This window comes from Lactuca serriola, chromosome 5 (genome assembly GCF_051521515.1).
Source record: "Lactuca serriola cultivar US96UC23 chromosome 5, Lser_US96UC23_V15, whole genome shotgun sequence".
Classification (NCBI taxonomy): domain Eukaryota; kingdom Viridiplantae; phylum Streptophyta; class Magnoliopsida; order Asterales; family Asteraceae; genus Lactuca; species Lactuca serriola.
In genome coordinates this window covers 291,366,131-291,393,004 of record NC_136412.1, presented here as the reverse complement: position 1 = coordinate 291,393,004, position 26,874 = coordinate 291,366,131, and the positions used below count along the sequence as shown (strand labels likewise).

The following is a 26,874-nucleotide window of genomic DNA, read 5'->3' as shown; positions in this document are numbered from 1 at the left end:
GGAATGCTTCAGATCACTGAAATTCAAATCATGATGTACATTGTAGGCAAAGCACATGTGATAAACTTCGCTCTCTGCACTTGCACTTCGATGCCAAGTCTTCAAATTTCGCTTCTAACTCTAGTTGTGTTTTAGACTTGGCCACAACCTACAACTTTGCCCCTCCAAAACTTTTACTAGAAGCGACTCTAAAAAATCTCCACCAAACAACTTTGCTCTTGGTCGAAGTATGCAGAAGCAACTTCGCCAAGCGACTTCGTTAGCGGCTATGAAGTCAAAGAGAGAATCATACTTCACAACTCAACAATTTCCTACTTAGAGGATGGTCTAACAGACTATTGTTATCTAAGTTATGTAGCCCTCATCACTCTCTCTCTCTTTCTTTCTCTCTCTCTCTCTCTTTATGTATATATATATATATATATATATATATATATATATATATATATAGAGAGAGAGAGAGAGAGAGTTAGGTTCAAATGTTTTCATTATCTATTGTGTGCATCTATGATTGATTCTGGAACAATCATTTTAGTTATTTTAAGAAAGTAATTAATGCATATTAAATGCTGAAGATGTCATTAGTATCCATTATATCTTCAACATGTAATATGCATTAATTACTTTCGTAAAATAACTAAAATGATTGGTCCAGAATCAGTCATACATGCACACAATAGATAGTGAAAACAAAATAACCTAACTCTCTCTCTCTCTCTCTCTCTCTATATATATATATATATATATATATATATATATATATATATAACCTCAACTTTTTTATCCAACATTCTTCGAGAGGCGAGTCGAAGCCATACATAACTTCAACTTTTTTATCGCCATTGCATTGGTAAACATATTTACTAGAATCTCTGTACCTAGGATCTTTTTCAGATTCATAGTATCATTCCTTATTAATTCTTGGATAAAGTAATACTTCATCTTGATTTGTTTGGTTCTTTTAGGAGACATCAAATTCTTCGTTGGGTGAAGAGTGCTTTGGTTGCCACAATATAGGACACAATCTTCTTATTTCATGCCTAAATCTAATTGAGAGTTATTCAACCAAATAAGCTCATTGCTAGTGTCTACTATAGCCATATACTCCACTTTGGTTGTTGAAAGAACAACACTCTTTTGTAATATTGACATCCAACTTATGGTTGTTCTTTAATTGTGAACACATAACATTTTGTGATTTTCCCAAAAATATACACAACCCCCTCTCATTTCAGCATCAATGAAGCCTTTTGGGACAACCTTTTGCCTTTAGAAACATAAGGCTATATTTGAAGTTCTTTTTAAATAGCATACCGACCACTTAAACTCCTTCCTAGGATTAGCGCTAAATTTTCTTAAAACCATCGCCTCAATTTATAACCAAATCACATTTTCTTCATTATTACATCAAGGAAATCCCAATGTAACTAGGCATAGGCGTTCTTGAAGTCAACTTTAAACACAAGAAGTTGTTTTTCACGTTTTAAGTACAAATTCATCCCCTTATTCAACATAAGTACCTCACTAAGAATGTTTATACCTTTAATAAATGCATATTGCTCCCTACTAACACAAATCATAATAACTAAGCTTAATCGATTAGCTAAAAGCTTACCAATAATTTTATATTAGCAACTAATTAAAATAATTGGTCTTAAAAATGTAACAAATTTCGCTTCGTTGACCTTAGGAATTAAGGCAATGGAAGAAGGATTACAACCTTTCGACATATAGGTCGAATAAAAAAAACTCATGTACAAAACGTACTGTAACATCCATAATCATGCCAAATTTAAACTTTTTAAAACATTTCAAAATCCATGGTTATTACAAAACTTGTTTTCAAGATAGTATACTATCAGAGTATCCCAGAATCAAAACATAAAATCATAAAGTGTGAGTAGTTGTACGATCACGCCTTCGCATTCCCGCGATCATCAGAAGTACGTGAAATAATAATCAATAAATGTAAGCTCGAAGGCTTTGTGAGTTACCCCCAAAATACCAACGCCATACATATATAACCATATCATATAAACATATAAGCAAACAATACAACATGCATAATGAGCCATCAGTCTGACTAGACCAAATTCCAGTCCTCAATCTTTCTAGACCGCTCTCTGAGCCCTTGGCACGTCTGGACCACCCTCCTCGGGGCATTCAGCCTATCCGGACCACTCGTTGAGCCTTCGGCCTGACTAGATTTGCCCGACTCGGGCCTGCAGTCTACCCGGTCCGCCCAAGGTGTCTTGGCCTACTGCACACAACACGACCTGCCTCAATCCTTACCCCAAACCAACAAACATGTGCACATAAATATCATAGCCTAGAATGCAATAACATATAGTCATACAGATCTAACATATCGCTATCATGGTAACCATCCTATAACTAGGATACCGATCTAACCCATCTCTAATATAGCAACCATCCTACAACCAGGATATCAATCTAACAGATTACTAGCATAGCAACCATCCTAAACCATGATGTAAATCATAAAGGGTCGGCCTTGGTGTCGTAGACCCTGTTGATATAGTGAGGAGAACTCACCTCTCAAGTAGCTCGAATCGATAAATCAGACTCCTCCAATTGCAGCTCCTAATCCAACACCTACAATCACCGGTGACTTCCTTCCATTAATCCCTAAATTACTAAAATACCTCCAAAGGTCAAACTGGTCAACCCTTGGTCCAAGTCAAAGTCAACTGTCCAAGTCAACAGTCCATGTTGACCTAACTCGTCGAGTGCAGCTAGCAACTCGTCGAGTTCCTTAAGAATTCAGAAGGTCATAGAAACCCTCACTGACTCGCTGACTTTTCGACCAACTCGTCGAGTCTATGCGTGTCCAGAAGTCGGGGAAACCCTAACCGACTCGTCGAGCCCATGCATAAATCCTTTCACGACAATCTTCATCGGACTTGCCGAGTTGACCATGCAACTCGTCAAGTCCCTTCAGTCCTTTATCCATTCAGATGCTTTTTAGGCCATTCCAAGGCTCTATAATGTAGATCTAGGCTCCTAAGGCATACTTCTTACGTAAAGGTGCAAACTTTACGTACATACAAGGTGATAATGAACCAAATCAAGCTAAAGAAGAGATTCTAGGCAAGGGAAATGCACTATCATGCTAAAGGCTGAAACTTTATGATTATAAGGACCAAGATGAGCCTAGATCTGAAGTTGCAACCTCAGATCTTGGTTCATCACCCGAAATGAAACACTAACATGCTAAAATGGCCCCAAAACTCAAATATAGAAGGATCTAACTAGAAGGAGATCAAGGTAACGACTTGATACCTTCAAATGATGCTAAACTGGGGTAGACTTCAAATCCCCAATTGTTCCTTGCTCAAAGCTTTTTGATCTTCAAGCTCCTCTCACCATGATCCACCTTCCAAGCTTAAACACACAAGTATAGAGAGAAAACAGTGATTTAGGGTTTTTGGACTCACAAGGGCTGTAAGGGGAGGCTAAGGGGGGCAAAGGATCCTATAAATAGGGTGCAGAACCTCAGAAATTAGGGTTTCATCCCCCAGCTCCAACTCGTCGAGTCAGTCACTTAAGACCCGCGACCAAAACCGTGTCTACTCGACGAGTCAGGGCATCCAACTCGTCGATTCGACCTTTTTCAATGGAAATATAAGACTGAAAGTTTGTACCTGAGAGTCAGGGTGTTACATGTACTACATCAAGTTCAATGGTTAACCAAAAAGTTTTAAAAAACTCAAAGATAAAACTATCAGGCCTTGGGTCTTGATCACCACCACAACCCCAAGTAGCTCGCTTAATTTTCTCCTAGGAAAAAGGACCTTCTAGGAACGTACTATGCTCATGCAACAACCAATTAGGGAAATCCATCCCAAGAGTAGGAAAGAACCATCCATATAGGCAAACCGAGACGAAAAATGTTCAAAGAATTTAATTTTAACCAAGGAAGGGTCTTCAATCAAATACCTGTTTTGTAAAACGCCCTTTATTGCAAGTTAAATTCCCTTCTTTTTTAACATCCATGAAAGAACTTCTAATTCTCATAAGCTTCAATAGCCCACTTGAACTTGGCTTTCCTAGCTAAATCTTTTGCCTCAATATGATCAAGTTCACCGATGACTCTCAAAGAATCAATTTGAACTTTCAAATCATCTTTAGTTCACATGCCATTATCAATCATAACATCAATATTGACCAAATGATCTAGATGCTCCGACCGTAACTTAGTAGCCTTAGTCTGATTACTTGAATTCCAATTACATATAACTTTTAAGATTTTAAAGCTTTTTTTTAAAGTGGTTTTCTCAGGTATCCACCACCAGCTTATGAAATCCCTCAATCTCAAACCACGAAAGAAAGTCGAAAAATGATCGGCCATAATCAACAATTGACTCCTTCAAGAGAATCAGTAGATGAAAAGACATAAAGTAAAAGTTTGCTAAGATGTGGTAATATTTCCAAAAACTATGGGTATCAATGGGCACCTGTAACACCTCGATTTCCAGGTATTTTACATTTTAACCCTTTATATATACACCAGGGCGTACTTGATGGTACATTGTGCATACGTGGTTAAGACCCCGTAATCTGGTCAAGAAGCATACTACGTTGGGTGTAGCTAAGTATGCTGAGCGTACTTAGAGTTGGCTCGGTTGATGTTTTGACCGTTGACCTTGACCATGATTTTGACCAAGTTTGACCTAGGGATATTTTAGGTATTTTGAGTTGTTAATCAAGTCTAGGTCACTATTTTCTATATAGGTGACCATTAGGGTTGATACTTGGAGCATTGTTCTTTTATGCTATCTCTTCACACTATGCGGTTAGTTTTCCTCACTGTACTTGTAGGTCGGAGGCACCAATGTCAACCCACTAGATTGTGTATTTTGATTTGGAATATTGTTATGCTATAGTGACCTGTTAAGATCTACATGATTATTTGGTTATGGTTATGTGTTTTATTTGTTATATATGTCGACATAGTGTGGTTGAGTTGAGATTGTACTACTTTGTGCTGTCAATCAACAAACCTGACTTATGTAACTGAAATGTTGTGGGCCAAGGCATTCCAACCGGAATGTTGTGGGCCAGGGGTAAACCAATTAAGAGGTTGTGGACCCAATATGTATTAGGCAATCCAACCGAAAGGTTGTGGGCTAGGGCAATCCATCCAGAAGGTTGTGGGTCAGGGGTATCCAACCAGAAGGTTGTGGACTCAATATGTGTTTTGCATATGTTTTGTTGTGTGGTATTTGGGGGAACTCATTAAGCTTTGGCTTACAGTTTAAGTTTTATGTTTCAGGTACTTCAGATGACCAGGGAAAAGCAAAGGTGTAATCGTGCACACCCTTTCTAATTTTATGATATTAGATTTTGGGATATTGTGATCCATGATTGTTGCATTTGGAAACAATACTTTGTAAACAATTATGATTTGTGGTTGGATTTTAAAAATGAAAAATTTTCCTTGATTTTTGGGATGTTACAACACACTTAATGTTGATTGCCCTCGACTAAAAGGACAATTGTGTTATTTACGTTTTCTTTGCTAGTACCGAGCGAAACGACAACTAATATGTGCCGATTAGCAAAAGTGTGTAGGCTAAAACGGACATGCAAATGTGAGAGAGAGAGAGAGAGAGAGAGAGAGAGAGATCTAAGTGAGCAAAAAAGTCTATAGTCAACGTTAAAAAATGGCTTTTTTGAACAATTTAATAACTTGAATGATGTTTTTTAAACAAAATTGAAATTTTGTTACCTATTCTACTACTAATTTGTAAGCATTTTTTCCCAAAAAAAAGCTTAACCTACTACAAAAAGTGATAGCAGTGATGATATAATTTAATATTTTATAACTGTAATGATATTTTGTTTCAACAACTAAGATATTATATAAACAATGCTAGCCAAATACTAGAAAAAAAACAATTACAAAGAAATAACTAAAATAGGATTTTGGATCGAGTTGATCCACTTACCTTTAGGCTTTAGCATTAGAGTTTCCATTCACTAACCGGTGAGGCAATAAATCTACAATACTATCAAATAAAGGATTTCTTCACCAAACACCAACTAATTGTGAAACTTCCACACAGACCAAGCACAAAAAAACAAAATTAATTGTGTTTTTCTAATTAGATTAAAACTTCGTTACCATCCTAAAATAGATTAAGTTTTATAATTTTTTGAGTTAGAGGCATGAATTACTCCATGTACTTTGTAAGGAAGAAGTACAATTTTGTTCTAAAAAAGAAAACAATAAATAAAGAATAAGCAAAACAGGAGATTCTTTAAATGGTGACAGCAGTTTTTGTCTCAACAATTTTGAATTTTTATGTTGCCCAGAAATCACCCCCCACCCCACGTCAGTAATTGTCTGCACTCTCGACTTCACTATATATTTCCCTCCCTCTCTCACTCACCCCAAAATCGAAGCCGCGCTATTTGGCTTTTCTCTCTCTTTTACCCACCATTAAAGCATCAATCATCTCTCTCTTTTTCTCTCTTTTCTTCGATTCACTTGTTCATCAAATCTTCTTTCTCATTTGTGTTTTTGCCAACTTTATTACGTCCAATCATCAAAGCAACGGAGCAAAACCTGTTAAATTAGCAGATGATTATGGCGGAGAGGAGTCCCAGGTATCAACCGCCACCGCATCGGAGGAAAACTCCGTCGTTCTCATCCTCACTCCTCGACTCCATTCTCCGTTCCATCGACGAAACAAACGACGTCGTCGGAGGATTACACGATGATAACTTACACCAGATGCAGCAAAATCAACAGGTTGATGATCATGAGCTTATATTTTTCGCTTCTGAGCCAAAACGGAGCAACAAAATTCGTTTTCCACAAACGCATTTGATAAACGGAGAAGAAGTACAGATTCCGAGTCTCAGAAGAGCGATGATGATCGATCAATGGATGGAGACTTACAACAACAATGATAAACGTAGCAGTTATGTTTCACGGAAGAGTTGTAGAAATTTCAGTTCGGATTCAAGTACGACGACGTTTACAACTTCATCGGCGTCGTCGGAACCAGAGACTCCGTCAACTTACAGATCGTTGCCGAACTCCTTCACGATATCTCGAAAAACAGCGGAGGCAGTTTTTCTCGATGATTCTCAAAAACCGACGATTTCCACAAAACGTGAAGGGAAATTCATGAAGTTAACGAAGCTAAGAGCTATGAAGATCTATGGCGATCTGAAAAAGGTGAAGCAACCGATCTCACCAGGGAAAAGGATTTCGACATTTCTCTACTCACTCTTCGCTTCTTCTTCTTCTTCTTCGTCTTCTTCAAAGAAATCCAAAATCGAAGAAACAATGCAGAATTTCAGGACCTTGAAGAAATCACGTTCCATTAAACAGGATACAACAACTACCTGCTCTTCGTTTTCTAGGTCATGTATAAGCAAAAAACAGCATAATAATGCCGGCATAAAAAGGTCAGTTCGATTCTTTCCTGAAAACGACACCGTGATTCTCGATAGAAAATCTATCGATCACCATGATCCAAAGTTAATGCCATTCCCAAAGTATGATCAGAGACGATGGTTCACAGAGAAGAATTACATGAACAATTACAAAAACTTCGTGGTTAACGTTGAAGATGACGATGAAGACGAAGATGATCTGTTTGAACTCGAGATTGCTGGTGGTGTAGGAACTTGTGCTTATGGACAAGAACTTCCAGTGTTTGAAACCACAGATTTAAGAAAAATTAGGATCTAAATGTTACTTTTTTGATCTTCCATTTTCAAATTTCATAAATAAAAATCGTTTGTTGTGTGATTTTCTTTATCTTTTGGCCTTGATTTTGAGTTTTTTTTTTTTGTGCTTCCATGGCGTCAAAAGTTCTAGGGTAAAATAATTACCCCGTGCGCCAAATTATTTTAAATATATAATTACTATTTACGTGTCGAATGAATATAGAGGACGTGTAAACTAATATTGAAAATTATGTTCGTATTTTTATTGTTTATCCATTATTTAATTACAACCATAATAATTACTTTTATAGGTTAACCTAATGGTTGATCTTGATTTTAAGCAACAATTGTTTATTACTATATATCCACCATAAATTTTATAAAAATATGAAGTTATATGATATGTATACCAACTTTAATATGGAAATCGAAATTTTGTTTTTCATAAGTTAAAGTTATAATTAAAAGTAATAGATATAAATATCATTCGACTATGACCATAACAACCTACACATATTAAGCAACTTCTTTTAAGAGTCGTCCAACTATAACGGCTTCTAACTTGACTGAAAATGTATATTCTCCACTGAGCATCCTAATCCGTCAACTTTAACGGAACTAGACAACCATTCAGATCGTATTGACAGATAAATTTTCTTATACTGAATATTTTTTTTAAGCGTGTAAAAAGATCTTTATTTTGTGGAGGGTGGTGACGGTTGGTGGATGGATGGATGATAAAAAGGGGTATTTTGAAATGTACAAAGTAATATTGAACTTTATTTGAAAAGGATTTAACTTTTAAGATTGAGAATATTAATACACAATACATATGGGAGAAAAGGTCCATTTATTTTGGAATTAAGGACAAGGGTCCAATGAAGAATCTTGCACAAGTCAAAATAAAGCATAAGGGTGCATGATGGCGCACATGCAAACTCTACTTTTGCACCTAATCAATTCTAAAGTAGATTTTCCAAACTTTTGCACTCATGGTGCATCAATATATATAACACACACACACACATTAATCAACTCTTTCTTTTGTTTTTCCATGTCCCATTCTTTACTTCATACTTTTTAACATTATATATCTTTAAATTGTCAAATCAAATCCACCATCCTATAAAGTACAAAGTTACTTTTATGTTTTTTATATCCCAAAACATATATATGTATCTCATCAATATTGAATATTTAGGTAAACAGTAAAGACCACCGTCGACATCAGCCATTCCTAGAGCAAGGAATGAAATACTCATGTTTGAACATCATACATTCTTAAAGGATTATTACATTTTACTGCTAAACTAAGCACATGGACATGAATATTGGATTCTTTGAACAATGGATACTTTGATGATGATTAGTTTATTTATTAATTCAATTCATAAAGTACAAACTTATTATGTGATTAGTGTTTGATCCTTATGTGAATTTCTAAAAGAAATAAATTGAAAAAAAACTAAAGATCTTTAAGGTTGAAATCAAGTAATGACAGTTGAATAAATTAATGGATGTAGACTTATATGTGAGAAACTTTGATATGTAAGGGAATAAGAGGAAGAGGATAGAGTATTAGAAAGTCTAACTTAAGATAAATAAAAAAGTGGTAGGTGGAAGGGTACTAATTTTAGAAACTTAGGTGTGACCTTTCATTTAACCTAATTGATTGGATTTGGATCTAAAATATTAAGAGATTAACTTTTAAGGTTAGATGTAAAATTATTAAGGGCATGTTTGATTTATTATTTTCACTAGGTTTAGTAAGAGGTTGTCTTTTATTCGGTTCCTTAAGAGCGTTTGATACAACAAGTTTAGCCTCTTACTAGGTCCACATACCTCTTACCAAGTCCACATGTAACACCCGGCTTCAAATCGTTTCATTATTCGGGGCCGTGACCCGAAAATCAGTTATCATAAGGCTTGGGCCTTGAGGAAAGAGAGATTTACACTCCTTTTTGGATGTGGGTATTATAGATTAGGTGATCTGGAAGTTCAGTTGGTGTTTTGGAGCTTAAGGGTATATCAGTAATGTGTTAGTTCAGACCTTTATGGATTTTGGATTGAATTCGAAAAGCCTCTTACTAGGTCCACCACACCCTTTTCTCTTTTCAAAGTTCTTTTCTTTCTCAAAGTTCTTTCCGCTTTTTCTAAAACTCTTTTCTTTTCTCAACAAAAGAATTCATCTTTACGAAAATTGATTTTCCTTTTGAAAATTTCTATACCAATCCCTTAGTTTGAGTTCAGACACACCTGAAAACATGTCCGAATCCCTCAAACCAAGGCTCTGATACCAACTTGTAACGACCCAAAAATCACGACTAAAATTTTCATTTTTAAAACGTTACTTAAACCACAATTGCCAATCCATAACATAAAACCAGAGTGTTAATTCAAAAAATGCTCTTATTATCAGAGTAAAACATCCCATGCTGACTAACTATGGTGTGTGCCATGCGATCATCCCGAGCTCTTCCCTCCGCTACCGGAAGTACCTGAAACCAAAACTGAAAATTGTAAGCACAAAGCTTAGTAAGTTCCCCAACCTACCACATACCATACACATAACTGCATAATGGTAATAGTGGGCCTCACCTACTACCTCAGGCCTCGCCCGCTACAACAGGCCCCACCTGGCTTTGAGCCCCGCTCGATGTACATATCTGCTTCTCTTAGGCCCCGTCTGTCTTTGGGCCCCGCCCGCTAAACATATACAAACATATAACATATCGCATAACGCATAAACCATAACTACTCTATTGCGTTCTTGTACTAAGGCCTCACCTGTCTTGGGCCCCACCCCTGTCCTGCTACTGACGAGTCATGGAACCCCGTCCACACTCTTGCTGATAGTGAGATACGGGCCCAACCCACACTCACTCCATTCCTAACTCGGGCCTCGCCCCTGCTCGGCTACTGATGAGATATGGAACCCCATCCATACTCTTCTAATAGTGAGATACAGGACCTCGCCCACACTCACCCCCTACCAGGCACATACAAGTATCACACAGACATCAAGTATACTCTATCATGCAAACCATTCCTTGGGCACCCGCCCGACATTGGACCTTGGTCCTGCATGTCATACTAGAAAATAGTGCCTAGGGCTAACCCCCGGGTCTTCCTACTCATAACTACATGGGCCGGCATTGTGGTCGTAGACCCATTCACACAAAGGGAAACTCACCTGCACTGCTGAACTCTGCTGATAACCCTCTAGCTGCTATCCAACAATTCCCGAACTGCTGCTCCTCTGGTCAAGGTCCTTCTCAAGGTCAAAATCACGGTCAAAGTCAACTTCCACTTGACTCGACTCGCCGAGTTGTTCTACCAACTCTCCGAGTCCATGCTCCTTAAATCCCAAACAACCTCGACTCTACTCATCGAGTCTAGCAACAACTCGATGGGTTCTCCTTCAACCAAACATTCAGGACCATCTTCAACCGACTCATCGAATTGTTCTTCAACTCGTCGAGTCCATCTTCATAAGCTAAGGAGATTGCCTTGGACTCGCCAAGTTCATCCTTGAACTCGTCGAGTACCATGATCTTCATGTCTATTATGGACACAGACTGGCTGAGTCCTTCTCTAACCCCACTCACTGATCCGACTCATAAACAGAATGGTTTGGGTTTGCGGCCCGACTCGTCGAGTCCATGAAGTGACTCGCCGAGTCCATCATGTGACATTTCTATTTTGTCAATTACAGTCCATCCCAACAACTCCAACTCATAGATCTGGACTCCTTATGCTAGCATTGCACGTAAAGTTGCTAACTTTACATGCATGCAAGGTGTTATGGGGCTAAAACACTTAATCCAAGCTTCAAAGAAAACCTAGGTCATGAAATGGGACCTTAGCTGGATAAAGCCAACAACTTTGAGCTTCTAAAGTTCAAGAGTGTCCAAATCTGTGTCCATTCCATCCGCAAAGGCTTAATACTCTAATTAACCTTGGAAATGATCAAAATGTGACCAAAAGCAAGCTAGAAAGGGGATCTATCAATTGAAAGCTCAAGGTCCAGACTTTTTACCTTCTAACAGTTGCCAAATCGATGTGAAGGCTGGATCTACACTTCCTTCCTTGCTCCTTTCTTCCAAACCTTCAAGATCCACTCCAATGTACCTTAATCTTTAGTAAAATCTCCAATAATGAAGTTGGGTGGCTAGGGTTTTGGGGTTCTGGATGAGAGAGGTTGTAATTAAACCTAAGGAAGGGAATAAGATGCTTAAATAGGGTACCAAGTCCCAGAATTAGGGTTGACCCTCCCCCCCTTGACTTAGGGAATAAGATGCTTAAATAGGGTACCGATTCCCTTTGATATGATTTCTCATTCAGACAATTTCAAACAGATATATCGCTCTAAACTATAGATCTATCATCCCAAGGCTCAATAAATACGTAAAGCTTCGATCTTTACATTCATACATGATGCTATTGCTTCAAAATGCCAATACATGCTCTTCATGAAGGTTTTTGCTCATCAACCCTCATTTGGACCACTAAAGCTGAGACATCTAGACTCTAAGGACCTTAGGAGGTCCAGATTTGAGGTTTCCAACCACAACCAGGTCTCATTCGACTCATAGATTCAAAAGAATGGAGGCAAAGCCCTAAAACTCCCAAAATGAGATCTAGTACAAGGAATGAACAAGATGAGGACTTTGTACCTTCTCTTAGCAGCTGAAACACTCAATACCACAGATCCACTGCCTTCCTTTATTCCCCATCATGAAGCTCTTCATCCTTTTTCATAGAAATGCACCAAGAATCACAATATGAGCTTCTCTCTCACTCTCTAGCTCCAAAAGAAATTAGGGTTTTCTCTCAAGGGAAGGTAGCCGCAAATAAGGCTATAAATGCCTTTAAATAGGTCCCAAACCCAAGAAATTAGGGTTTCTCTACCCAACACCTACTCGGCGAGTCCCTCCTCTGACTCGTCGAGTCCATTCATTAAATCCACGTGAGTAACTCGACTCGACTCGGTGAGTTGGTCCCTCAAATCGTCGAGTCCCTCCTTAAATCTCAAGATTAACATACTCAATAATGTCCCTGAAAATCTGGATGTTGCAATTTTCCCCCACTTAAATTAGATTTCGCCCTCGATATCTCTCCTTCACAACATATAGATCTTATCCAATAACCAAACAGCTCCATCGAAAGGGGTCTCATACCACACAACTCTTTTCCTTTCTGGACACCTGAATCCAAACAGGAACTCCTCCCTGGAACGAGGACATACCCATCTGTCACTATGCTACCCCTTCTGACTATCAAGAATCTGGAACTCTAGTAGCCTGACACCCAACCAAACCGCCATCTTCAAACGTCACCACATTATTCGCTCCTCGAATAACAAACCCCTACAGCTCACTGCCCCTCTGATTCTCTAGTGGGGACCAATAAAACAAGTCCATGCCCAAAACTGGCTACCGATCACTCGTCCCAGACATGAATAACAATCCAGGTCATACACCAAGGAATGGAAGGATTACATTACACCAGGGACTCATCCACTGAACTGCAATCAAACCCCAGCTCCCTTCTCCAAATCCCTTTCAACACTGAGCACCACGTCATCTCCCGACCTAGCAGTTGAAACTCCAAGGGTTAACCATTGCACACCTCAACATGTCGCACTGACTTCCTTCCCACACTAGCTATCTCGGCCCAGTTTCAAGTCATGAAGTTCGCTTTTTCTTCAAGCGAATACGGAATTTGCTTCACCCTCAACCTCTGTCGTCTACTACTCATCAGTTTCATGCGTTACGTGGTTTTTTCACACACATGGAACTGATGACACATGACACAACAACTGTAAGCATAAATGCTTAGTGAGTTCCCCAAAATACCACATAAAACACATATTAGCCACTCGAGGCTATAACTCTATCGAAGGCGGTTCTTTTTCTTTCTAACTCTTTAAAGTGGGTAAAATACCATTTTACCCCTCCAAACTATAGATCTATCATCCCAAGTCTCAATAAATACATAAAGCTTCGATCTTTACATTCATACATGATGCTATTGCTTCAAAATGCCAATACATGCTCTTCATGAAGGTTTTTGCTCATCAACCCTCATTTGGACCACTAAAACTGATACATCTAGACTCTAAGGACCTTAGGAGGTCCAGATCTGAGGTTTCCAACCACAACCAAGTCTCATTCGACTCATAGATTCAAAAGAATGGAGGCAAAGCCCTAAAACTCCCAAAATGAGATCTAGTATAAGGAATGAACAAGATGAGGACTTTGTACCTTCTCTTAGCAGCTGAAACACTCAATACCACAGATCCACTGCCTTCCGTTGTTCCCCATCATGAAGCTCTTCATCCTTCTTCATAAAAATGCACCAAGAATCACAATATGAGATTCTCTCTCACTCTCTAGCTCCAAAAGAAATTAGGGTTTTCTCTCAGGGGAAGGTAGCCGCAAATGAGGCTATAAATGCATTTAAGTAGGTCCCAAACCCAGGAAATTAGGGTTTCTCTACCCAGCACCTACTCGACAAGTCTTTCCTCTGACTCGTCGAGTCCATTCATTAAATCCACATGAGCAACTCGACTCGACTCGGCGAGTTGGTCCCTCAACTCGTCGAGTCCCTCCTTAAATACACAATACTGTCCCTAAAAATCCGGATGTTACAAGGGTAGGAACGGATTTGTTCATGTTGCCATAGCCTGGTATTTGGGGAACTCTCATGAACTATTTGAAATCCCATTTCCTAAATGAGATCATGCGTATCTAGCCTTTTATTTGGAATAAGATAACATTAAAATTGAGTAAAATTAAGACTATAGATATGGGGAAAATCGTATATACCTTGTGTTCTCTTTATATATATTTCATAGCATCAAGCTCTTTGGTAACTTTATTCCTCATCAACCTCGCAACTCTGAAGTTCCCAGATTCCTTTCTTCTATAGCAAAAGCGAAAACCCTAGTCTTTTAGCTGGCAATTAGGGTGAATTCACGGTGATGAAGATAACAGAGGGTGTTATTAATATGGTTTTTGTTGTAAAGAGAAGAATTTGGTGAAAAAGACGTGAGATTGCGGAGGATTTAAGAAAATTATGGAGAGAGAAAGAAAGAACATGAAACCCAGCACCGAAAAAAGGAATGTGTTTTTGTGTGTGTGAGAGAGAGACGTTCAAAATCAAGATTTTATTTGGGACAGAGAAACAGAAAATCATAAGGTATACTCCGATCAAATAGCTCCCCGTCGACACACAACTCCATGATTAGGTTAACAGAGTGTCGATCCTCGTAGGCGTCATGGAGCTCGACAATGTTACGGTGTCCAGTGAGGTGATGCATGATATGGACCTCCAGACGTACATCGTCGATGTCATCCTTGTTAATCAGCTTTTGCATCGCGATTGACTTGTAAGCAAACTGTTGGTGTGAGGTTTTATGAGTGACAAGATATGTAACGCCAAATTGGTCGTGTCCTAGCTCTTTACCGATTGTGTAGGTTGCGCGAACATCTTCCATTGGTCGCCCGAGGACACGGCCTGCGGTAGCCGGCAATGGTTGGCGAGGAGTGGTGATGATATTAGGGTTTTTGGGTATTGATTGGGAGAGAAGAACGATGGAAATAAGGTAAAGGATAAAATGGCGGCCTTTCAAACTTTTGGGATTTTCATTCCCCCCCAACAAAGAACAAAACGCACGTTTCATAAAATATAAAGTGACATCTCTACATGAAACTTATTTTAACATAGGTGCCCTTTGTGTTTTTAATTTTTTTATTGGACATGAATTTTAGGGCACACAGAAATGTGTGTCCTCTATCCTTCATTTTTTATAAATGGACGTTATTTTTAGGTCACATAAAAAATGTGTATCGTAAATCACAGCGTGTCGTTAAAGGGCAGTTTTCTAGTAGTGATAAAATTTCTTTTATATACCACTTTTGCTCAAAATATCACACAAAAATGACTATTCCTAATCAATCTCAACAAAAATTGTATTCAATGCAAATCACAAACAGCATGGATTGCCCCTCTAAAGCCCCATTTCTGGTTGTGGAAGAGTATGATCATTGGAAAGTTAGAATAGAGAGATTCTTGGTTGGAAAAGAAAACGGTGAAGAGATATGGAGATATGTGATTGAAGGTCCTCATGTCCCGATTAGGCCGATGGTTAGATTCATTGCAACTACACTTATAGGTCAAGAAGAGCTCTGACTTGTGCCTCTAATAACCAACGACATCGAGAAGCTCCATGACGATCAAATCGCCTTTTCTGAAGTGGTGTTTGGTGTTTCACCATCTCTCTTTGAGTACATCAAGTAGTGAAAATCAGCCAAGGAGATACATGACACTCTTCAAGATCTGTTTAAAGGTTCATAAACATGAATGATAAGTGTCCGATCTCAGTGGTGAATAATTTCGATACATTCATTACAACTCCTGGAGAATCTGTAGCCTCAGCTTCAAATCCGTACAGAATCGTAGTGAACAACATGATGGTGCATGGTGTTGTCCAAACTCCACTTGAATACAACCTGAAATCATCAATAGCCTCAAAAAAGGATGGGTAATGTTAAGTCTTGTCTTCAGAGTAATGGATCTCGAAAGAAGTTGAAGCTTTGTCAACTCTTTGACAAACTACAAGGTCCTTAGTCTAATCTTGCTGAAACCTTAACAGAACTCTTTGGCCGTCCTCTTGCTCTTGTCAGTTCAATGCACCTATCTCCTTCGAACCCTATTATTTCAGATCCTTTCAGAGCTATTTCGACTATTCCACCCACTCCACCTATTCCATCTCCTCTGTTTGAAGAAAACTTTGATCCTGAAGCTATAGATGTTGAACTGTGTTTCCAAAAGGAATTCGCCTTGTTATCCATGAAATATAAGAGATCGTGGAACAACAATCAAAAACCTCCTCTGAACAGATTTCAAACCCCATACCAAGATCCTCACCAAACCACCCTAAACCTACTGAAAATCCATCATATTACTAATCAAATCTTCTGAATCCAACTTCGACACCACAAGTCAATCCATCTTCAGTTAAACCCAACATCACCTGTCACAAATGCGGTATCGGAAACCACTATGCAAGAGACTGTCAGGCTGCAGAACCTCATAAACCGAAAGTGAATGATTCTTCTTACTATTCTCATCATGCATAAGAGTTAGCAAAAAGTGAGAGTACATTTGTTACAACTATCTCTCGGAATGTGGATGGTTACTGGTCATCTGGAGATGAGAATGATCAAAAATGTGGGAAAACATGTGTGTTATGGCAAGGCAAACTTCTGAGTGTCATGAACATTACTGGTCATCTGGTTCTGAAGATATATATGAAGATGTTGAGCTTAACTATTGCTTCTTGGCAACACACGATCCACCAGGATGAAGCATCATTCAAAAGGTAAAATCCAAGATCTCTAAGAATAATTTTGACTTATTTGATTGTGAACCTTATCTAACTCAAATTGAATCAGATATGACAGTTATCCTAAAAGCCTACGAGTCTACTATAGATGTGAGTGAGAAGGTTGACAGTGAATTAATCAAACTTAGATTATATTTTGAAGATGGCAAGCTTAAGATAGAGTCATTAGAAAGAGAACTTGTAATAGATAAGGATGAATGTATTATCTTGAATGACAAGTATGCTATTTCTGTTAGTGAAAGAAATATTTTGGTTAATGATAGTATTTATGTTAATGCTAAAATGTATAAGTTGCACAATTATGTTGATATCATTGAGTCGAATGAAAGGATGACTCATAATTTTTGTGTCCAAAGATCCTCATCTCGAAAGCAAATTTCCAAAGCAAGTTACTACACATTTGAAGGAACTTCAAAATCTAAGTTTAATGGATGACATTTCGAATCACACTTATTCGGATAATCCTGCCTCTCCATTGTCGTCCCTTCAAGAACCCACAAGAGGATATCAATCCCTGATTCCTGAATTCAAACCTATCACTACCACGTGTCCTGATTCCACACAACTTTTGCCTCTGATATCCTTGGACCTGAATCAATGTCACGAAGTAAATATGGAACAGGGGGCACTAGAGTTTATTTTTTGAACTCAAGCCCTCTGAACAATTGTGTTATTGAGGAAATCATTCCTGAGATGTCTGGACATCAATCTGATAAACCAACCAAAAATGATGGCTCAATCTGGGTATCTCTAGATAGTGAAGTTGATGAAGAAATCAGATGTGATGATGACTCATCATCCGATTCATCTATTCCAAAACCAAATGTAGTTTCTAAATCTACCTTAGTTTCGATAGAACCTTGTTTCAACAACCCATTGTTGGACAATCTTCCAAGTCAACGTCTGACTCTAAGAACAAGCCATGGTTGAACAAGAAGGATATTGTTCATCTGAAGGTATAAGCCAGAAAAGCATTAGAAAAAGAAAATTCCAACAAGAGAATGTCGCAAACTGTTGTTAGTCTAGCAACTAGGAATCATAATACGTTTTCTCCTATTAGAATACTAAAAACGTCCATCCATTCCTGTCAGCTCGGATACTCATGCCACTTCGGTTAAAAAAATGTGAAAAATATGTTAATGTTGGGACCACCAAAGAAAAGTAATTCACCTTGGAAAGTATCTTCTCCGGTACTCACTGCAACCTCGGAAGGCAAAAATTTTAAACAAAAATAGATTACGAGATCAAATCTGCCTACAAGATCAGCAAGTAAGGGAAAGGATATTTAGAATTCATATGTGAAAAATCTTTCAAAAAGTTCTACTATGAAATATGAATGGAAAGTTAAAGAAAATGTCTCCAAATGAATCTCAGAAAACAGTTCTTCTAAAACCAACTTGGAAAACTGTTCATTCGAAGAAATTCATTACTGAACCACCAAATATTGATATGATTTCTGGATTAATGAAAGGAACCTGGCATTCTCTATCTTCCAAAAAGAATCTTGAATTGTGCTATCCGAGATCCCAGTAGGTTGGAAATCCAAAGCCAAGTCAAAAGCCCATGCTAAGGTGTAACGTCCTAAAAATAAGGCCAAAAAAATATCATTTTTCAATTAATAAAATGTTATTTCAATACAAAAAAATAATCTCCAAAAAGATCGAATATCACAAATTATTAGAGTTATCATGGAAATGCGGAACTATATCGTGTGTGCACTGCAATCACCTCGAACTTTTCCCTTTTGCACCTGAAGTACGTGAAACATAAACTGAAAAACCATAAGAACAAAGCTTAGCGAGTTTCCCCCAATATCACATACCATACATATCAAACATATAATGGTTCCACTCGACGAGTGTAACGGGCCCGTCCAACTCGCATAATGGGCCCCGCCCACTGAGTATAACGGGCCCCACCCTAACTCACATAATGGGACCCCGATCGACGACGGAAATCGCCAGGGTTGCGACGTTTTACAATTGGATCACAATCAACCGCATATATCAAACACTAAACATGAATCAATATTTTACAAGCCTTTAAGTTTTGGAAATTACATCTTCATAATTTAAACACACAACAGTAAATTAAAACAGTTCAAGTTTATTCCCAAAAGAAATGAACTATAATTTCCTTATAACCAATGTCCTACCTCCGGCTCCTTAGTTAACTGAGAATACACATTTTTAAAATACATCAACAAAATTTGTTGGTGAGTTCCACAGGTTTTGACTCCGTGAGTTTTATAAAAGAAATCTTTATAAAATGTGGAATGTTTAACAAAATAAGTTGTGCAAATATGGTCAACAATGTAACCGATATGCTTTGTGTAAGACATGATACTTGAAATTCAATACGAGTATCCATGATAACATACTTATGATAAAAGTAACCATTAACATATTTTTGTGAAGCAAAATATTTAGTGTTTATATAAATAAACACTATCTATTGGTTAAACAAACTACAAACAATATCTAAACTACATACAACCTCATCTTAGTTTGTATTAATATATTTGTATCCGAGATGTGATTATAATTCCCGATTGTTTGCATTTGAAAACTTTTGGCTGTAATGCTTAATATTGTAAAGCTACCAAAGTTCTAACGGGACAACGGTCGTATGTGTCCATATACGAGTGTAAACAACACGTCGACTATAAGTGACCATAAGAAATGTTTAGACAGTACTCCGATTGTAAGTGACCATATAAACATTTAGAAATTACTTCGACTGTAAGTGACCATAACAATGTTTAGACAGTATTCCGACTGTAAGTGACCATAATAAATGTTTATACAGTACTCCGACTGTGAGTAACCAAAACCAACATATTTCAAATCATCTTATGTCATAAGGCTATCAACATTATCATATTAGAAACACTTGTTTGTAATTAACACTTTTGTGACCCTAAAGTATGTGAATTAAACAATATCATAAGTTGTGTTTCTCATATTTACAACAATACTTTTTGTATGTATTTAAAAGACTAAACAACAAGGTTAATCAAAAAAGACAATTATGTCCATGTCTTTAGAAAAATTATAGAAAGATCGTCGTAAGTCGGAATTAGGATCCGTAAACTATTAGAGCTTAGAAAATGAGTCTAATTTTTTCATGATTTTTACATTGACCTTAAGTGGATCCTAACCAGAGTGAAAATGTCGATTTTACAGACTGGTCCGAAAATGTTCTGAAATGATAGGCAGTTTTGTAAAAATCATCATAAATTGTAGAAAAGTCATATGAATGCGTGCGAGTAGTCCTTGAAAAGGTATAGACCCGAACTATTTTCATATTGTACAGTTTTGAAAACCACAAGTTTTAAGAAGGAAAAAATAGTCCTTGAACAAACTACAACTTTTCTGTAAAAAGCTGAAATTTAAGCTTAGATATGTTTAGTGACATAACTTGTATTTTCAGTTAACTAAGCCTTTAAATCATCCAAATAGAACTTTTTTTAGTGTGTATTCTCTCCCAAAACTTGTAAAACATAAAAGAGGGGTCGTATAAAACTCACTTTTTCGCATAGAGTTATTCGGCTTTAGAACGGTTCATATGGTTGTCGGTTCCACTCAAGCTCGTGATTTGAGTAATGTTTTGGTGTCTTAACACATAAAGACATATATTTACATATAATTTAGACTTTTATCATGTCTTAAATCACTTAAAACCAGTGAACTTTATGATAAAAGGAAAGAGTAAATATCAAGAATATACCTAGCTTTTACGTAGATCTAAAGTATGTGGCCAAAAAGGTGGTAGAAAACACAAGCTTTTTGAGAGGTGAAAGGTAACTTTCTCTGGGGTTTTAAGTGTTTGAAAGCATCAAAATATGGAATACTTTGAATCTAGAAAATGGGTAGAAAAATGGAGGACTTTCGGGTGTTGGTTTGATGCTCGGAAACAACCACTGTTTTGGCTATGTTGCTGTCACGAAAATTCTCAGCAAGAAGGTAAGAAAAGAGTAGTTTAGCCACTGTTTTGAGTCCCTAATTTAATGTATCACAACAAATAACTTTTAGGGGTATTTGGAGGTGAAAATATCAAGCAAAAGGAAGGTGAAAATAGGTGAAATGGTGGCTGAAAAACTAAGGGACAGCTGCCCCTTATGGTTCACGATTTTGATGGGTTTGGAAGGAAGTTTATGTGGCTGAAATGTGATGAACTTTGAGATATTTTCTATGGAGTATTTAATGGATAATGAAAGAAGAAAGGAGAGAGAGAAGATTTCGAGATTAATAGGAGGAGAAAGGAGAAGATAAGATGCAATCTCTTAAGTTAGATTTGATGGGATGTGAATATGATTAGATATGATCTTGTCTAGCCACTTGCTTAGTTAGTTAGTTAGAGACAGGATTTAGTTAACTAACTGGTTATTAGTGTAACATCCCAAATTTCGAGACCAAAAATTTCATTTTTAGAATTTAGCATGTAATAAAGTGTGTTGCTAAAACATTGTCAAAGTTACATTAATTATAAAACATAAGGCATGTCTCAAAACGATATCATCGGAAACAAGAAAATCAGAGTACGATCCCAGAAAATCCCGTGCGGAAATCATGTGTGTGATGCGCCGCTACGCCGCCGAATCTTTCCCCTTTGACGAAGAGGTACCTGAAAGCACAATTAAAACTATAAGCACGAAGCTTAGTGAGTTCCCCCATCATACCACATATCATACAATACTATCGGTATGTTTCAACTGGTAATCATCATCGGTATCTTTCAACCGGTAATCATCATCGGTATCTTTCAACCGGTAACTGGGGTCTATTCCACCCCCTACTACTAGCATACAACAACAAGTTATAAGCATACAATCAAGCATATCCGAGTACTGACCTACTCTTCGGTCCTAAAGACCACTGTCAGGGGAAAACTATCCCTATCATACACATAACATATCATACATATATATATCTCATAACCAAACACGTATCCATACCAAGATAATTATCACAAAGACAATCATCTTCTGAAATACTCCTACTTGGTGGGCCGGCATTGTGGCCTTAGACCCACCCTTACTGGAAGGTAACTCACCTCAAAAGGCTGACTGTTGAAAAGCTGATCCGTAAATGTCTGACAGCTGCTCCGGTGATTCCCCGACTATATTGCCATAAAACACTTAATCAGACATTGATACTAATCCCAGGGTAAAATGACTATTTTACCCCTGACCGATTCCAAACCAAAGTCAAGTCAAAGTCAACTTCCAGTTGACCCGACTCGCTGAATTAGCTTGCTAACTCGTCGAGTCCATATCCGGTCGATTGACCTTACTCCCTTCTCTACTCGTCGAGTTTGGCATTGACTCGACGAGTTCTCTTCCTAACTGAATACTAAATGGTCCTTCATCCAACTCGCCGAGTTGTATGAACAACTTGTCGAGTTAATCTTCATCCGATGAACATGTTTTGTCCTCGACTCGCCGAGTTCTATGAAGATTGCCTTGGACCCGCCGAGTCAGGGCATTGACTCGCCGAGTCCCTCCATTGATGAGTCTGGCTTCCGACTCACTGAGTCCACCTATGGCTCACTGCTCTACTCGCCTACTCGAAAAGGGGAAAAATCGGGGACTCACGACCCGACTCGCCGAGTTCGAAGAACAAATCGCCGAGTCGCATACATGCAATCTCTCTACACTCGATTCTGCTTGAATCCAGTCCATTCCATTCATAAATCTGGGTTCCTAGGACTCGGTTAACACGTAAAGTTTCCAACTTTACGTGTATATAATCATCCATGGGGATTCTAAGGCTCAAAATGTTTGATTAATGTCTAAGTCCATAACTATAATTGGTAAGACTTGACCCGACCCGACATGGTCCATTTGGGTTGCATGACATCATGTATTTGGATAGACTATAATGAGAGAAATAACACTTAAGGTTTGTTAATATATTATAAGTTATAATATATTAATAAGATTATTTAATTAGTATTGATCAAGAATTAATCTAGAATTAATTAAGTGATCAAAAGAAGACTAATTAAATATATGGGTTGATTGTGTAAATCATCCATACTTGTATAGTGGGCTAATGCTCCATGGATTATCAAGTTGGGCTAAAACCCATATAATGCTTCATGGATGCTCCATGGTGTATTTGAACCCATGGATCCAAGGAAATGGAAAGTCATGACAATTAGGGTTTACCCTAATTGTAACAACTATATAAGATCATATTCTTTGGCAAAATCAGCCACTATGGATGAATAGAGAAAAGGCTAGCCGATTTTAGAAGTGTGGTGTTTCTCTCTAAGTCTTTCAAGTGCATATGATGTTGTGTGAACCATTTGAGGTGTCACACTTGGGGCACTAGGCACTCAAGCTTCATGAAGACATTCTACATCAAAGAGGTATGTATTCTATCTTGTTATATTCATTGTTTTGTATGCTAGATTAGTATAATACCTTGGATGTTCATATTTGCATGTATAATAGAGAAAACATAGATCCAAGGTATTTAGGGTTGCATGTACACTTAGGAGTGTTAGAATGCTCAAAACCCAACAGTGGTATCAGAGCCAAGGCTTGTTTTCTTGTTATACTTGCAAAAGTAGCTGAAAAAATCGAGTTTTGATGGTGTCTGCACAGCAGACTCGCTGAGTCCAAGGCAAAATGCATCCAACTCGCCGAGTTGGTTCGTGCACTCGACGAGTTGGACCCCCTGACAGCATATATTTGATTGTTTTGGCTGGAATTGGACTAGGAACATTACCCTAAGATGTTTTTGGACTTATAAACTTGTTTTTGATGTGGTAATGTTCATGCTAATCCAATTTCTAAGATAATTGTCATAATTTCAAGATTTGTATTAGTTTATATGTTCATGCTAATTTCTTGAAGATTGATGATTTGAATTATCTTGTTCTTAAATTAATAGAAAAGATGTGTGAAATAGTAGATTTCAATCCATTTTAATCTAAGAGTTGATTCCAAAGTGTGTTTTTGTAACTTGTCCTCAAGTTATATGAAAAGTCACATTTAAGAATCATAAAACTCATAAAAGTTGGCAAATGTTACAAAATGAAGAGTCTAGTTCTAATTAAATGGTTTTATGACTCCATAACGTGTCCTCAAGTTATGGAGGTTCAAGAGTCTCTTCATTAAATAATAATAATAATATAAAAAAAAGGTGTAACCTTAATTAGTTCCATAAGTTACAATAAAAAAATTATTTTTTTATTAATTAGTTTAAAGTCTTCCATAACTTGTCCTCAAGTTATGGAACTTGAAGAGTTTTTAATTAAAACTATTTTAAACTCATAAGTTATGGAATTAATTAGTTTTGAATAGTTTCAAAACTTGCCCTCAAGTTTTGGAATTTGAAAAAGTTTTCTCTTATGAATACTTTAATTCCAAGTTAAGCCCTTAGGATTTTAAAAGTTAAAATTCAATCCTTATACTTTATAATATTATAAGTCAATAATATATATATATATATATATATATATATATATATATATATATATATATATATATAAAAGAGTAAAAGTCAATCTTACCGTTAGTAGACATCATTCACGAAGCCGGTCTATAAGGGGGGTATAAGGTTACTGCCTATAAAATGGCATTTTAATGGGTGTCCACTCTCACCCACTGCTTCCTTGACAGGTGGAGGGTCGTTAGCCGAATGGGTAGGACAAAGACTATAAGTTCTCCCTTCATTAAAAGTATTAATGATAAATACTAAGTAACTAAACCTTTTATAAATTCCCAATCTTAGTTACTTAGGAAAATGTGAATAAGGTGCTAACCCATGAAATTACACTTGGCACTTTGCTTAAGTCGGTTGGTGGAGCGTGTGTGGTTTACCGGCACACTAGCTTGATTTAACAAGGTAGGCAAAGGGTTTCTTAAAGTTTAAATCATAAGCCGCTGGAGCGTGTGTGGTTTATCGGCACATCGGTTGGGTGATAAACATTTAAGAGTACCAAGTAATTTGCATGGTTATTTCACACCTTGTTTTGTGGTCCTCGACATCCCACTCACAAAACCTGAAGGGCAGACTCGAGATTGAAACATGCCATTGAAAATTTCAATGAATCTCAAAAGATCTAGGAGTTTCAAATCCAATTAAAACTTAATTATATTTCGTTTTTCATGGTGGAAATTGGTAAATCATCATTTACCTACCTTCAACTATTTTATAACTTGGATTACGGCATCCCTCTTCCAGTTATAAATAGGTTGTTGGATCCTAGCCTTAATAATTTCATATTGGGTGTTATGTTAAGGACTTTTAAATCAACTAAACTTGAATATCTCCCAAAAGATGTCTAGTTCAGACATCTATGATCTTCCCAAATCTTTTGGAACTTCACTTCCTCCACCTCCTCCAATTATTCTCCCTAACCCACAAGTTCAAGATCACTCAAGCCCTATTGGCAAGGCAAGGTCTAGGTGTGATCACATCTTGGAGATGAAGTCACATATTGACAAGCCGGGAGAGTTGGGTGTCAAAGTCTTGAGAAAGTTGGTGGTTCAATCACTTTCTAAGTCACATAGTGAGTTCCTTTGGGACTCCTATGAAACAGACTATGACATGACCCTTAATAATCTTATCTACTTGCTTGGTACTGCTGAATCATCAATGATTTGGAAGGCTAGTAAAGCAAATTTGATTAGAAGATCAACCTTCCAAAACTTTATGTACAGGGACAATAGTGACATAGGAAATCCAGAAAAACATTCTCTTCCCAATGGAAAGGGATTGGCCATAGTCAACTTGGTTGACCAAATGGTAAAGAGAAAGGCTAAGTCTGAGATAATCCCATGTACTATTACCTAAGGGTCCATATGTTTCTATTGCCAAAGGAAGGGGCATTGGTTACGAAGATGCCAAACTTACCTAAGGATGGTAAAGTCAATGGGTTTGACTTTATTTCAGGTAGAGTCCATTGTCTAACTCTATTAAGTTCCTATTTGGAGATTCTTATTATATGATTTGACTGGGTCACATCTTGGTGTTTTAAGAATCAAAGAAAAGTAAAGAAACTTAAAGAAAGAATATGTTGAATCTGATCGTGTAGATGGATTTCTATCACATAGTTTGAAGATTGGATTCTTGAGCTACTTCTTAGGAGTTATGATAAATTGCTTAGGAATAAATAACAACAAGTTTTCATATACATTTGCATTGTAAGGATTAGTTTTTCCACAAGGTTTTAAAATAAAAGAAAAGTTTTTAATTTTATTTATTTTAAGTATCCTTACAATGGTATTTGTGAAAGAAATTGTTGTTTATATGATTCCATTGATGGCAATAATGGAAAATGGTTTTGATTATTTCATTTGTGGTAGTGTCTAAATTTACCAAATAAAGAAAATTTCTCATCACCCAAGTTTCAATTGGACCGAAACTTGAAATCATGCAAGTTGTATAGTATGATGAATGAGAACTTTCAAGCATTGGAAAATTAAGACTAATTACTTGTTCACATGGATGTGTGGGTCAAGTAAAGGACTAAGGGATCGAGTACACATTCTTGTGCACTGATCAAGCCCACCACAAATAATCGATAAGACTATTCGTCATGATTTACTAAAGTTTAGTAAATATGGTTATACTTATAAGTCTAAGTATAATTCTGAAGCATTGGAAAAGTCTCGATGTATGGCAGAACGAATGAGAAGAATCAAATTAGGCAGAAGGATAAAAGTTTCTCAAATCTGAAAAGACGGGAGAGTACTTTATGATATATGATCATCTTAATGATTAAGAGACCTTATCATA

At 37.3% G+C, this 26,874-nt stretch overlaps 1 protein-coding gene across 1 annotated transcript; it reads left to right on the top strand.

The window, feature by feature from the left end:
- The first annotated feature begins 6,419 nt into the window (after nucleotides 1–6,419).
- Nucleotides 6,420–7,798, top strand: LOC145054632 (protein BIG GRAIN 1-like B). Its single transcript, XM_079002861.1, has one exon. It carries the CDS (start codon nucleotides 6,608–6,610, stop codon nucleotides 7,727–7,729), a length of 1,122 nt encoding a protein of 373 aa, XP_078858987.1. The 5' UTR covers nucleotides 6,420–6,607; the 3' UTR covers nucleotides 7,730–7,798.
- The last annotated feature ends 19,076 nt before the right edge of the window (nucleotides 7,799–26,874 follow it).